At 37.2% G+C, this 15,515-nt stretch overlaps 1 protein-coding gene across 1 annotated transcript; it reads right to left on the bottom strand.

Moving 5' to 3' along the window:
- Positions 1-3,976: 3,976 nt before the first annotated feature.
- LOC108670741 lies at positions 3,977-8,551 on the bottom strand. Its single transcript, XM_018158233.2, has 4 exons — positions 8,504-8,551; positions 6,253-7,692; positions 5,984-6,092; positions 3,977-4,800 (listed from the first exon to the last, which is right to left on the bottom strand). Exons 1-4 carry the CDS (start codon positions 8,549-8,551, stop codon positions 4,628-4,630), a joined length of 1,770 nt encoding a protein of 589 aa, XP_018013722.1. The 3' UTR covers positions 3,977-4,627.
- Between the last annotated feature and the right edge of the window lie 6,964 nt (positions 8,552-15,515).

Raw genomic sequence — 15,515 nt, 5'->3', positions numbered from 1 at the left:
TTTGGTGTGATATCGAAAAGTTTGTTGGTATTGTCCAATCGTGAGATTTTTAAGATTCTGGATGTGTTTTATTTTTATTTTAGAATGTATTCATTGCAAAAATGTGTCCGCTAGCCTACAGATAAACGACTAGTTAACTTGATTCGGCGTTGGCAACACGGGATTGGATTTCAAACCACGCGCGATTTCGGAAGAGCGGCAGGCAGTTTCCAATGAGCTCAGTTTATATGATTTCACTGCAGTGGAAGGTGAGGTGGTGTAACGCGGTGGTAGGGTTGATTTTTCGATACGTTTTCATATATTAACATGAGAATATATTAACTATACAGAATTCCACACTTGGATCCCTGATTCTTTGTAAAACCGTACCTTACACTGTAAGGTACGGTTTTACAAAGAATCAGGGATCCAAGTTTCTTACAACTTACAAGCATTTAAAAAACATAAATTTCAAAATGGTATGGTAGCCTAGTTTGAATTGGCTCAGGAAATATCTTAGACATAATCGACCATTGCGGCAGCGGCATTGCATACCTCGGTAGAAATGTCCTCCTAGATGCAGCCATGCAGGTTTACAACAGAATGATTAATTGAATTCGAGGCGTAGTGGGCGTGAAAGAGAAGTGTCGGACTGCCAGCAGTCAGCCTGTCAGGCTTTAATTGACATTGATTGCAGTCACAAAACACTTGTCTTCAACCCTTCAACACGTAACCAGACAGAACGGACGGAGTAACTTCCTGGCCCAAAGGAGCGGATGCAGAATGGGTCTAAAATATTTCAGAGTACAAATTTCAACAGATTCCCAATTGAAGAAAAAACATGAACAATATGAAATAGATTATTTTTTAACGATAATTTCGATAAATGTGATTCAAAGGTAACTGTTGCTGAACAATGTATATATCAATAATATACAGATAACATCTACCACTCGAAAGTTTTCTTATTTCTGTGAGCTGACCCGGCAATATTTCATGAACAGAATGAAAGAGAAAGAACTTGACTTTGAAAATAATTCTGAAACTGATTATACTTCTGATTCAAGGTCATTTTCCTGATGGGATTAAGTGCACTTAATCAGTCTAATTATCTAATCCGTTCATTCTCGTAAGGGTTCTGCTATAGGTTGAAATTTGTCGTTCTACTTATTTTGACGATGAATATAAAATTTGATACGACATGGGAACCTACTGAAGAATAAAGAGTTTATTTGTTTAAGATATCGAACTATTTCCAAATTTTAGCCTGAGTTTTTAGAGTGTTAGCTCAACGAATGCACTTCAGTGCCGATTTAATAAGTTTCAATGTATTCATCACAATGTAGAATGGGTGATCTTTGATTGTCCCAAATTGAAATTTGCTGCTCATGTGTCAGCAGTTTGTGCGCCAGAAGCGCCTGAATGTTTTCCGGGCCCTGAGGCGGCATATCGATAATTAATACACATATTCCAAAATTCATGCAGATCCGTTAAGTATTGAAGGAATTATGAGCGGCCCAGTTGCGCGAGTCCGCAGGCGGGTCCGTAAAATTGTCGATTGAGTGGTGCTTTGATGATTGTATCGCCGCACCGCCGGCAGTCTTTTCAGGACGGTATCAAACTTCCCGGGATGGAGGAGAATCACATAAACCTGTTTAAATAAGTTAATAATGATATAATTTTTCAAATAATTAGTTTTTAATAAACGACTCCATGCCAGTGAAACTTTTTAGGGGAGCGTTTGGAAGAAAAAACGAAGGAAAAAACGAAGCTTATTATTCAAATTTAACTGGACAAAAATAAGTCTAAAGACGTGTGATGCCTCATAATACGAGTACTTGGCGATGGGAAAGCTGGGGCTGCAGTATGAAGCAATTTTTTTAGCATTTTTTTCTTCTTATTTTTTCGATAAATTTCGCTTATTTGGCTCCCCTGAACAATTAAAATTTCCAAAATACGCCACCTTATAAATCTTAAATACGCCATCACCTCCTATGATTTTTAAGCTACAACATTGAGAGATATACCTACTATTCGATTCATGATTCCTTTAAAAATATCTAGTGATCATCCGGTCAATTTTTTTATTTGTTATAGTTTGGATTGTATATTGAAAAAGCATGGGGGGAGGGCGAGGCAAAAATGGAAAAAATGAAAAAATCCCCCGACCAGAAAAAATAAATAAAATAAAAAAATAATAATAATTTGGAAAAAGTAGTCGGTCAATCGCTAGATATAGTCTATATGAATCAAATGATATATCTGTCAATGTTGCAGCACGTTAATTGAAGGAGGATATAAAAATTTTCAGTGACTCCCCTTATTTTGCCGTTTTCTCTCATTTTTTCGAAAATTTTACACGAACCAAAAGTCTCAGATTTCTGTTACTTATGTGTACCAAGTTACAAAGTGATCCATCTGTAAATAAAAAAGTTTTTCTTTATCAAGACGCTCCCCTAAAATAAAATTAGTTTGCACATTTTTTTAAACAATATTTTAAATTTTGTGAGCATTTATTCGGTCATGTCACATATAACACACTGAATATTGTGACTACTTTTAATGGCAGGAAGCGTCCATTTATTCGATGAGTTGGAAATTTTACATTAAATAGACGAATGGATGTTCGGCCTCTGTAAGCCCAAAACAATTTCATTGAAGGTAAGCTATTACTTTAATTGATCCACTCTATTGACCAGTTTCTTGAAACGCTAGTCAGCGCCGTCTAAGCTCATGAGAAAGTTATTTCATCTTTTAATTTTATTCATTGCTATCATGAAGCAATCCACTTGTTTTTTTGGATTAAAATGAATAAGAGATAAACATGAAGCCATTGACATTTCAAATTCTGTTTACTGACATACATGATAAATAAATTTATATATTACTGAATGAACTAACCAATATTACAAAAACTCCAGTTCGGAGTGAAAGGTCCCGAATATTCAAAAACGTTCTACCTATAATTAACATTCGACCTATTAATGCATTTACTTTTGCTTGAGTAATAGTGGAAATTTATTACTCAACAATGTTTGGAGATCAAGTGAATTTGCTCGCGGACTTTTTGTCATTTCGGCGAATATTTCGGACTGTATTAAGGACATGAATGTGGCTGATTCATGGTCGTTTCTCATAGACACGGTTATGTCTGCAGTTGAGGCCTATGTACCCAAGATTACGCTTGGAGGAGTCAAAAAATCCCAGTGGATGACCAGTGCAGTTAAGACTCAGCTAAAGACCAAGGAAGAAGCCTACAAGCGTTATTTACGAACTCGCAGCGAGTCTGATTATAACCTGTATGCCAGAGCTCGAAATCAAGCTAAAAAAGTTTGTCGCACTGCAGTGAAAAACTTCGAAAAAAATATTGCTAAAAATGCCAAAAAGAATCCGAAAGCCTTCTTTTTGTACGCTAGTTCGAAGTGTAAGTCCTGTCTCTTATACACATCTAGATGTGTATAAGAGACAGGGCCTACACTCCAGCGCCGACATCACTATGTTATGTTATGTTATGTTATCAATCTTCATACTTTAAGCATTCTCTGACTCGTCGCTCCCACGGATCCGGAAGCGTTGTCTTGGTTTGACCTGCTCACGGGTATCAGGTACAAGGGCGGAGAGAATCCTTATAATATTCATTACAGATACAATACGAATGATCCAATACAATACAAATAGTATTGGTGCATTCGGATCAAGCAAAAATACAATACGAATGAACCAAAACAATACAAATAGTATTGGTGCATTCGTATCAAGCATGAAAAAATACAGTACGAATGATCCAATACGATACAAATAGTATTGGTGCATTCGTATCAAGCACGGAAAAATACAATACGAATGAACCAAAACAATACAGGTAGTATTGGTGCATTCGTATCAAGTATGAAAAGATACAATACGAATGAACCAAAACAATACATATAGTATTGGTTCATGCGTATCTAGCATGAAAATGCATTCATGATTTGAGTTCTACAATAAAACGACGGTGTTAAAATTTTCTGTAAATTTTATTTTAGATTCGGTAAATGGATTACGATTCTTGGAGAAACAATATAACCGCGTTATAACATACATCATGAAGTCATTAACAGCTACTTGTTAGAAGTGCTCTATTTCTACGAAGAACATTAACATTTTAGGTATTCGTTCGGTGCAGCTGGCTGCCCGAATTCTGAATAAAACTGAACGACTACGAATTTATCGAGAAATTGCTTATCTATTGAAATAAATTAATTATAAGGCATTTTCTAATTCTTCACTAATAAAATACACTCACAGAAATAATTGGGACATTGTCCAATAGCAATATAGCAATGCGCTTTCAGCACTCGTGTTGGTCAGCCTGTTCTAGTTTGGCCCAGCAATTCAAAGGGGTGTATCTTTGCTCTTTGCTCTCTCTTCTTCCCCACCCCTCTAACCTTTGCTATAATTTCTATATACCTGACATCGTTTACCTCTTTTTCTACCAACAAAAACGAATAAGTGACACGTGACAGCTAGCCGATATAAAGGCCGGGTTCTTGAAAGTCCTTTTAGGGTCACAACGCCAAAAATCCAACGCCAAAAATCGTGCAGTGGTCAAGTACGTATGACTCAATTTGGATAATTTGACCCAGTAATTTATTTCGTGTAGGTTTTATTACAAGTTTCCTTGCTTCATTATTTCGTGAATCCAGCTGGTGAAGCGAGCAACGTTCGTGTAGATACCGAGTTTACCACAGCCGACACCGAACGACGTTACACCGATCACTGCCCATTGCACTCTGCCTTGGTTCTCCCTGTCTTCACACAGCAAGGGGCCTCCGGAGTCACCTGAAAAAGCATAAAATTTAAAATATCAATAAATATTATAATATAATGATGCATGTTAATATTGACAGTTATTAAATAGTAATAAATTTACCATCAGTTTGATCTTGTCGCCTTAATTACTTTCGATTTTTGTGTTGTGTTGCACCTTTTCCGCAAATTTCTAGCCGGTATAATTTTAGGTTAGATTACCTAAAACATCTAAACTTGTAAAGCTATAAAAATGTAACTCAGTACTAACTGCAGTGAGTGACAGAGAGCGCATTTACTCGTCGGCGAAAACGTGAAGTCACGGACAGACAGATAGACGGACATGACGCGCACAATAGCGCATTTTTTTCCATAAACGATAAAATGCGCTAAAAAGTGCAAATTTACATAATTTAGCTTAGATTTATGTACATAAACTGACATGCAACAATATTAAAGATATGTATTAAGATCATTTGATTGCTTAAATCGCAAGTTTATCAAGAATTTAAAAACATTGAAAACACCCCGAAAAATTCCCCATTTTTTATGAAGGAAAACGTTACAGAGACCAGCTCCATCGTCAGTTCAAAACCTAAAACACAAGTAAAAACAATTAGCAAACTAAATTCACATTTGACGATTTATAAATTTAAAAGCAAAGAATAGTCCACAAAAATTCATATCTTTATAGAAAACGTTTCGGAGTTTCAATTTCGACCAATTTTTGCCGCGTATAATACTCCTAGTTTTAAACTTGCTAAATTTTTGGTACCGGTTTTAAACTGTCTTACGACTAATCAGTATACTGTTGATAATTCTTACATGTTTGTGAATCGCTTGAAACATTTTACATGTAAAAAACGTGAAAATTTTCATCATTTATCGTAGATTTATGTACATAAACTGACAATCCAACAATTTTTTAAATATATGCGACAAGTCAATCAAAGTGGAATATAAAATTACTAAAATTAGTGGAACGTTTGCATTGTTTGCAAACGTTCAGAACGCTGTTTCCATATTGTGATTCATTGAGCGGAATACATCTTCCGAAACTTTCCGTAAGCAGAGGACGCTGCTGCTTAGTCATTGCCTTAGTCAATATGGCATAGTAAAAATGCCAAGATTTTAATATACCTTTACTTATGCACCGTGCGTAGAAGCATAGTCATACTCGACAATGTATAGTTAAAATACTGTTATGCTACTTTACCTTTACAAGTGTCGCGATTGGAGTCGAGATCGCCGGCGCAGATCATGTTTTCCGTCACGTTAAGGGACGGGTGAAGTTTTTTACATTTGCCGAGCGACACAATGGGGACCTGTGGTGTAAAATGGTGTAAAAAAACTCTATTTTTGGACTCGTTAGCCATCTCAGAAATTATATCTGATTGTTAATTATTTCAAGAGAATAATGATCAACTTCCATAATTCAGTATCAAGGTAACTAAAATAAAAATTACACAAATCACATACATATACCTTAGCATGCCTGAGTACATCACTAGTGGGAGCTATGAGCCCTGTTTGTCCCCATCCTAGCACCACACAGCGCAACTTGCGGCCAATGATCCCTGAAAAGCGAAGACTCGTTCCAGCCATTGAATTTCTTGGCCTCAAGCTGTCCATGGACATTCGTTGCGAGTTTCGTCCATTCGTCTCCTCGGATCGTCTTCGGGCATCGGGAAGCGAATGCTTTAGGCTAGCTTTGTTATGCACGCCGTCCGCTGAGATGTGATTGGGACGTCGAGCTCCGGTGTCCTGGATTGAATTTGTACTGCGGATTACTGGGCGCAATGCTCGCCTCAGAGTGACAGGCTCAGATGAATTGGCTACTTGCTTTGAGGGTGCCATCTTGAGGAGCGGTGACTTCAGTTTAGAACTGCCGACTATCTTCTGAGATTTATTGATTTTTTGTGTAGTTTTCAAGGATTTTATAGCTATAAACCTTTGTTTCGGTAGCTGGAAGAAATTGGGATTTGGTAGGCATGCTCTGTGATGAAGTATTTTATTGTCAGTTTGCGTAATAATGGGAAAAGTGTTCTGCTTCAGAACACGTACAGCATAACGGTGTGTGAGTGGAGGAGAGGAAAAGTGCTGGGTCTTTCTTAGCAGTGACGAATTATTTAAATTCTTGGCGATTAATCGATTTCGTGGGTCTATGAGGTTCTGAATGTTGTTCTCAGTTATTATTGGAGGACATTTCAAAGAATCCATATGCAAGTCCGAGGATGAGGGATATCTATCACTGTTGGACCCCAGTATCGCTGATAAGAAAGAATTTTCACTGCTGGGTTTCTGATAATTATTCGTGCCAGGTTCGCTCGTATTTAAAAAACTCCCAACAACACTCGAAAAAATGGATGAAAGTACATCAGGGATTTCAAATGTTCGGAAAACATTCTCAATTAGAGATAAGTCAATTTCGTTATTTTTTCGAATACCGGACAAATTTAGTTTATTCGCGGTGAACGTATTTAGTTTAGTTGAACACTGTGGAATCAATGGCATTGGCTTCCCAGCGGCTATTTCGGCCAAAAAGTTGATGAAAAAAGCCGGTAAACACATTGCCTGATTTTGATTTGACCCCAAATACTCAACGACGTTTTCAAACAACATAGAAAGGTATTTTAGGTACAATAATTTGTCTTCTTCTCCCATCGAATTGTCTTCAGGTATACACTTCAGTAGACTCATCCAAAAGGATGAAGCGTACGCAAAGATCGAAACGATGTTTTTATTTGGGTCTTTTCTGTTCTCAGGGTCCATGAAAATTGGGATCCCTGCGATGTTTGATACTTTTTTCGGTGGCTTTCGATCATTCATGGCAACCATGACAGGATTTTGTGAGAGGCGCAGTAGAGCGATGTCGCTGTCGAAGGTTACAGGATCAAACTTGTCATGGATATATGCTCTGTCCACCTGAAAACCAGAAACAAATGTGAGTATTTCATGAAAATGTGACTGAACGCTGTTTAGAAATGTTAAATAAAACTATTCTAACGAGCGGCTCGAAACATTAAAGTGTTAAAAATTACATAACGATCTTTGGTAATTGTATAAAAAATTAATTTCAAATGAATTGTGATCAGCCACTGGAATTTGCACGATATAACCATCTTTCGGCCATTAGAGCTTCCAACGTCGCCTTACTTGAGAAAAGTTCTTTGTAGGAAAGTTCACTTATACCGCCACTTCAGCTTGGCGATTATATCGATAGCATGCATTAAATAAGGTAAGCCCCATATAATGAAAATTTACCCAATATATTTGAACGCATTTTAAACGCGAAAAAATTTATCAGCTAACAGCTAACTTGTCGATTTCTGAAATTTATTACAATACGTCTGCTGGCATCACCCTTAATTATTGCAAGTGTAATATCTAGAAAATTCCCCAATATATTTATAATTTGTACGTAATAAAAACGCGAAAAGATTCAACAGCTAACGACTAACTTCTCTATTTCTAAAATATTGTATTATACTCATGCCGCCTTTACCCTTGATGCAAGTGGACGTCTAGAAAATTTCCCAATATATTTGTAAGTTGTACGTATTAAAAATACGAAAAGATTGAGCATCTAGCGACTAACTTCTCTTTTTCTGAAATATTATATTACACTCATGCCGCCTTCACCCTTGATGCAAGTGGACGTCTAGAAAATTCGCCAGTTTACGATGTTGACACGCTAGCCCCACAGCCAGGAGGTCATCGTCCGTGTTTACTTTACCTTCATCTGATCAACGAGGGCGACCATCCACGGAAAGGCTCCTCGCATCGCACGTCTTCCGCCGATTATCTTTTCCTGAGGTCCATGCGTCGAACTGTGCGGCAACGATAACTTTTCGTGCCTCGAAGATACGATGTTTGTCGAGATTATTTTTTCTTGAAGCTTATTCTTTGAACTGTGCGGCAACGATAATTTTTTGTGCATCGAAGATACGATGTTTGTCAAAATTGTCTTTTCTTGAGGCTCATGCGTCGAACTGTGCAGCAACGATAACTTTTCGTGCATCGAAGATGCGATGTTTGTCGAGATTGTCTTTTCTTGAGGTTCATCCGTTGAACTGTGAGGCAACGATAACTTTTCGTGCATGGAAGATACGATGTTTGTCGAGATTGTCTTTTCCTGAGGCTCATCCGTTAAACTGTGCGGCAACGATAACTTTTCGTTCATCGAAGATACGATGTTTGTCGAGATTGTCTTTTCTTGAGGCTCATGCGTCGAACTGTGCGGCAACGATAACTTTTCGTGCATCGAAGTTACGATACTCCTCGCGGTTATCTTTTCTTGCGAGTCATGCATCGAACTGTGCGGCAACGGTAATTCTCCAGGAATTAACGATAAAGTTTTTGTAGAATTTTTCAGGGCTTGAGTATTTTCGACTTCAGTTTTCGAGCAAGGCAATGAATTTTCAGGAAAATGTTCTAAGTTTTCGTCAGCCTTTGCTGAAGTTGTTATATTTTGTGTCTTGGACGTAGGTAGCAACGTGAGAGGTATAATTTTTGAACTGAATTTTGTTTGATTGGTGGCATTCTTGACGTTATTATTTGTTTTATTTTGTGTGCCGGGAGAGTTTTTAAAATAAATTTTTAATTCGTCGAAGCCTCGGAACCTTTCTATTGCATTTTTAACAATTCCTGTTTTGATATCGGAGACACGTGCAGCGGTTAGATTTCTCTGCAGAGGCTCGGCTTCTAGTCCACTTTTCCTAATCCCTGGAAACAACCGAGGAACTTGTTGCGCAAAGTCACTGTTGTTGAGGACTTCTGTTTCTGGCGATAGTCTTTCTTTTTGGTCTCGAGTGAAGTAACGTCTGCCTAACTTCTGCGTCGGGACGGAATGAAGTGCTGGAAGTCCTGATGCCTTTACCACAGCTCCCCTGAGACTGGCTTTGTTGGGTGTTGGAGTGCAATTCCTTTTCAAAAAATTTTGTGCTTTTGCTTCATGTTCGAATGGATTTTGTTTCGTAATTTCGTCATTATGCTTCGATGATTCATTATCTCTTTTGTTCTCACGAAATTCATTGCTGTCCGTCGTGTTTACACCATCGATTTTCAGTCTACTTTGTTTACTTTTCTGGCGTACATAATTTTGTTTGCCTAACCGAAAGTCTCGATCCTTCGTCGTCGATATTCGCTTTAACTTTTGCTCCGGGAAAAAGTCCAAGTCCTGTTCGTACATGGGACTAAAGTCACTCGATGATGAGGTCCAAGCAATGCCGCATTTCTCGTCGTCACCGTCAACTAAACTAACAATGTCATCGTTCAGCTCGCGTGACTGCTGCCCATGTTCCTTCCTCTTGCCTAAATGGACACTTTTGGCCCTTGCATGTTTTAGGAAAGCTTGTTCCAAATTAGTCTCGAGTGTTGAAGCGCCTTCTCCATACGTGCGTGATGCGCCACCTGAGCGCCATTTGTAGTCGCTTCCTTTATTTTCAAAATTATTTAGCTTGCTTTGAATTGAATTTTGTTGAACTTTGGTTAAATTTTTAAAGATGCGTTTCGATTTATTCATTGTATCAGACGAATGAAGATGGTCTATGCGTAATATGATGGCATTTTCCTTGTCTTTAATCTCATGCTTATCGTGATTCATTTGCTCAACATAATAGTTTGATAAGTTCGATGGTTTGATATTAGAATATTTTGCACTAATTGAAAGGTCACCGCGTGTTAGAGTTATACTCCACATCAACAGTGCATACAGAAACAATAAACGCTTCAACACGCTTTGATATTTCATTTTTTCTAAATAATATCAAATTGTGATCGAATAAACCTTGAGACTTGAGATCATGTTCTGCGTACCCAAAAAAATTGTGAAAGATTGGTTTCGGTTGCCAAATGAGGCGTAAAACTTTTTCTTGTTTTGCGTGGTTAGCCACCGATATTTATTTTTGAACACTTTTTATTTGTGCAGTTAATTAAATGTGGTTTAATTTGTATTTAGTTTGGTTCATGTAAGTTAGATCAAAATGTTAACAAATGTAACCAGAATTGCATCTGCAGCACTAATTAGATCATCTGCACAGCATCACGAGCACAGTTCTACACTTTCACTGATCACGAGCACGGCTCTACACTTGCACTGATCACGAGCACGGCTCTACACTTTCACTGATCACGAGCTCGGCTCTACACTTTTACTGATCACGAGCACGGCTCTACACGTACACCTGTCTCTTATACACATCTAGATGTGTATAAGAGACAGNTCTGTATTGAATGTTTCAATAATACAATATTGTTCACTACACATGTTATTCTCTGTATTGAATGTTTCAATAATACAATATCATAGTCCAATACCCATGTTATTCTCTGTATTGATTGTTTCAATAATACAATATCATAGTTCAATACACATGCTATTATCTGTATTGAATGTTTCAATAATACAATATCATCGTTCACTACCCATGTTATTCTCTGTATTGAATGTTTCAATAATACAATATTGTTCACTACACATGTTATTCTCTGTATTGAATGTTTCAATAATACAATATCATAGTCCAATACCCATGTTATTCTCTGTATTGATTGTTTCAATAATACAATATCATAGTTCAATACACATGCTATTATCTGTATTGAATGTTTCAATAATACAATATCATCGTTCACTACCCATGTTATTCTCTGTATTGAATGTTTCAATAATACAATATTGTTCACTACCCATGTTATTCTCTGTATTGAATGTTTCAATAATACAATATCATCGTTCACTACCCATGTTATTCTCTGTATTGTATGTTTCAATATAACAGGCAAAAGACTTGAGAGGTACTAGCACTAAAAGAAAATACAAGTTTATGGTAACGCTGGCATAAAGCGTTCAAGCGGCGATTAAGATTATCTGTGGGAATCGGCAAATAATTAGAAATATGGGCGTTCGAAAATATCAAGCATATGTAAAACAAAATTAGAAAGGAAATATTATTCATATATGGAACAAAATTACATTGGTCTTTGAAACTATAAATTAGGTACAGGAATAAATCCTATATATGTTCGAAACTATCAATATAATTTTGAACAAAGTTAATTTGGTTCAATATTCAGAACGAAAGTCAATCGAAACTTGCGGAAAAACTCTAATTTATCTCGACCCACAACCTGAGGTCAATCGAAACTAGTTCGTTTTGCGCGGATTTGCGAAGTAATTTTTGACGACTGAAGAAGTTGGCCACATGAAGGAGTTTGGTACGGCTGCTTCTTCAATTTAAAACTTCCGCCTCAGTTCATATACTTAGTAAAAAAAAACTGAAAGTAAAAGAAACGTCTGGTGGGCCTAAGTGACAAACTTGCTAACTTTTTCGGTGTCTTTTCAGCTTTATTTTTCCATGTTTATTTTTGAGTAGCCTAAGTTGAGTATATGGCGTGGCGAGGCTCCACAAAATAGCAACTTTATGCTTTTGAGGCAGCCCAAAGTTGTCCTGAAAAATCCCTAAACTTCTTCAATATTTCGCTCGCCAGGAATTAATCAGTTCTGAACGAGTGTCCTGAGCTCTGATGTTTACTCGCGCCGCTTTAAAATGCATGAATTTGCGCTACTCAAGTAATCATTACTTAATAATAATAATTAAAGCCTGGATTCAAACGCATTCTGAGCGATTCAGATTGACAAGAAATTGATCATACGGGTTTGCTCAGAAAAAGTTTTCGCATAAGTTGTAATAAAGTATGATATACGACGTATAAAATCGTGAATCCGAATCCGTTCCATAGATAAGAAATATATTCTCCGTGTTATACAATGAATACATGAAGTTTATTAATCTATATAGATAGATTTATAGATAATAATCTATATATTATCTATAAATCTATATATCTTATCTATAGATGGTTTAATCTATATTCTCTGAATAATTTGTGTGACTAATCGTCACAGAAATTAATGTCAGAACAAACTCATACTGTGAGGAAAGTTTTCCAAAATTAATGAATAATTCAGAATTAATTTGACCACTTCTGAAACATAATCATTTGGAACACTTTTGATGTCCTCAAATGAAAGGCATTTTCGTGTTTCTTCTCTGGGATTTTTAGCGCATTTTCTCATCTATGGAAAAAGAGGCGCTATTGTGCTCGTCATGTCCGTCCGTCCATCTGTCTGGATGTCTGTCCGTCCGTGACTTCTCACGTTTTCGTCGACGAGAAAATGCGCTCTCCGTTACTCACTGCAGTGAGTACTGAGCTATATTTTTTCGTCAAACACTTAATATAACCTCACATTTTCACAGGGTTCAACGTACACGAAAGATTTTTAGCTTCTTTTCTAGGAAATTTTTCGCAAAAAGCAAATATCTTTCTGGTGATAATTTAAACCGTTTTTCATTTATTTTCAGTACAACTCCTTCCCTAATGGCATTGCTGGGCATATTTTATGACTGCCCTTACATACGTCTTATAATTACAGAATTTTCAAATCGCAAACTGTGATCCATATAAGCGAACTGAAAAATATTAGAGATTCCGTTCTGATATATCATTTGTATTCCTAATTTATAGCTTTTTAGATGTTAAACACTCATACTTTATTCCAACTTAAAAATAAATTTTGTCTGCTTCTCGGAGTTTGTGCATTAATGATCAGTCAAACTGAATTTATTCGTATGTTAAGCGCGTAGAAATTACGAGTTCCGGAATGACGTACGTAGCGCTTGGCTGTTTGGCAAACATGATTCCTGGATAAATAAGATAAACTTTCACATCGTCGCGGCAGTGACGCTAGAATGGCGGTTCTCCGACTCGAATGTAAGTAATGAGGCAGTCATTTAAGTCTCTTTCCTCATGCGGCTCAATTAACTATGTCACAGTAAGCATTTTTTACTAATATTTAGACATAAATAATGTACAACTAAATTAAAAAACTCTTCAGTCCAGTTACCCTATCCACTCTAAAAATTAGCTCTGTGGTGTGGCGTTAGTAAAATGAAAGTGACTTGACGCAAGGCGAAGCATACAAGAACAGCATTAACTGCAGTACTGCTTGCTGCAGCATTACACACGTAGCTTTGAAGCCTCCTCTTTGCAGCAGCATTGATGTATTGAATTACAAAGCAATTAACGATAAATTTATTCGGGCTATCGCTATGGATATTTGTATTTTTAGCGCATTTTCTAATTTATGGAAAAAAATACTCTATTGTACTCGTCATGTCCGTCCGTCCGTGATTTCACGTCACGGACGGACGAGACAATGCGCTCTCGGTCACTTACTGCAGTGAGTACTGATCGAATTTTTTCAGGTTTAAGCGAGGGCAGTCCTGCTAAACTGTTCACTGCAGTATGACCGCAGCACAGAACACGTTTAGTAGCACAGCGCAGCTCTGCAGAAGAAGCATTAGCACAGCAGCACCGCAGCACAACAGCAGCACCGCAGCACAGCAGCAGCACCGCAGCACAGCAGCAGCACCGCAGTACCGCAACAGCACGGCTGCATGTCAGCACACTAAATTGCAGCACCCTTCACTAAACGACCAAATTCTTACAAAAAGCAAGCATAAAAAAGAAAGCGTTACCTCTCCGACACGAACTGCATGAGACATTCACGCGGCAGCGGCGCAATGAATAAAACATGGATAAAACAACGAATATAAATAAATAGGACGGGGATAAAATAAACTGATGAAACAGCCACAGAATTCAAAGTCAACAAAGAAGAAACAGACAAGCATATGAAATAACTTAAATAATTTTAAGTTTGAACGAAAAGAATTCATACGTGTTGAATGAAAGCCATTTTGAGTATAAGCGATAAAAATTAAAATAGTATCTAAAATATTCTGCCACCATTTAACCCGTGTACTGGGAATCTCCTTTCATATTTCCTGTAATTACTCGGCTAAATGGCTACACAATTGTGTAAATAACAAGCTTAATATTATGCATGTGAGCCTAATGCAATTTTCTCCCTTTTTAAATCCCCAAAATGACGCTAGTTCCTTCAAAGATAATGCTAAATGGTCATCAACTGGTGTGAGAACCTGTATAAAATAGAGGATGCAAGTCCAGAGCTGTTTTCTTTTCTCCAAGTTTATTCTCACATCAAAATATGTGAAGACGTCAAGTTTGCATATAGAACGCGTGTCAAGGAATTGCCAAGCCGGTCAAGTTTTTGCGATTGTGTTTCAACAATCGACAATCACGGTGACGGAAGAGAGTTAGTTCAGTGAAGCGGCCATATGAAAAGTCTTGAGAGTTTACGTCGAAATTTCTTTGACTTTTCGATCCTGTAAACTTGTTGCTCTCTGCTGTCAAAGGATCCACTTTTGGTATTCAGCTGTATATTGTTGTGGTTTAATTTTGTTCTGTACGAGGCTTTAAATTGTAGTAAAAACCTTACAGAAAGTATGACACATTTTTAAACCTGGTGGATTATTTGTTATATCTGATTTTTAAACCAATTTATTAAAATTATCAAGTTTTGTCTCATAATTCAGTTCTTGCGTGATAAATCTTGCCGGTCTTGTACAAAAATAATTGACTTACAGGATATTTAATTCATCACCAAACCACGAGCAGTTCAATAGGTGAATTTCATTAAGCGTGCATGGAACCAAAAAATAAAAAGAAATACTATAATATCCGGCAAAATTTCAGCCACTAATGAATCGAACCAAAATACATATTTTTTCCTCCAACTCTTCTTCTCAGCGCCCATGAGGTCTCGACAAGACATGATTGATCTCGAGTAAATGCGCAGTTTCGTGCACAGAAAGACCATA

The sequence above is a fragment of the Hyalella azteca genome, unplaced genomic scaffold (genome assembly GCF_000764305.2).
Source record: "Hyalella azteca isolate HAZT.00-mixed unplaced genomic scaffold, Hazt_2.0.2 contig4450, whole genome shotgun sequence".
Classification (NCBI taxonomy): domain Eukaryota; kingdom Metazoa; phylum Arthropoda; class Malacostraca; order Amphipoda; family Hyalellidae; genus Hyalella; species Hyalella azteca.
This window is presented reverse-complemented; position numbering and strand designations above follow the sequence as displayed.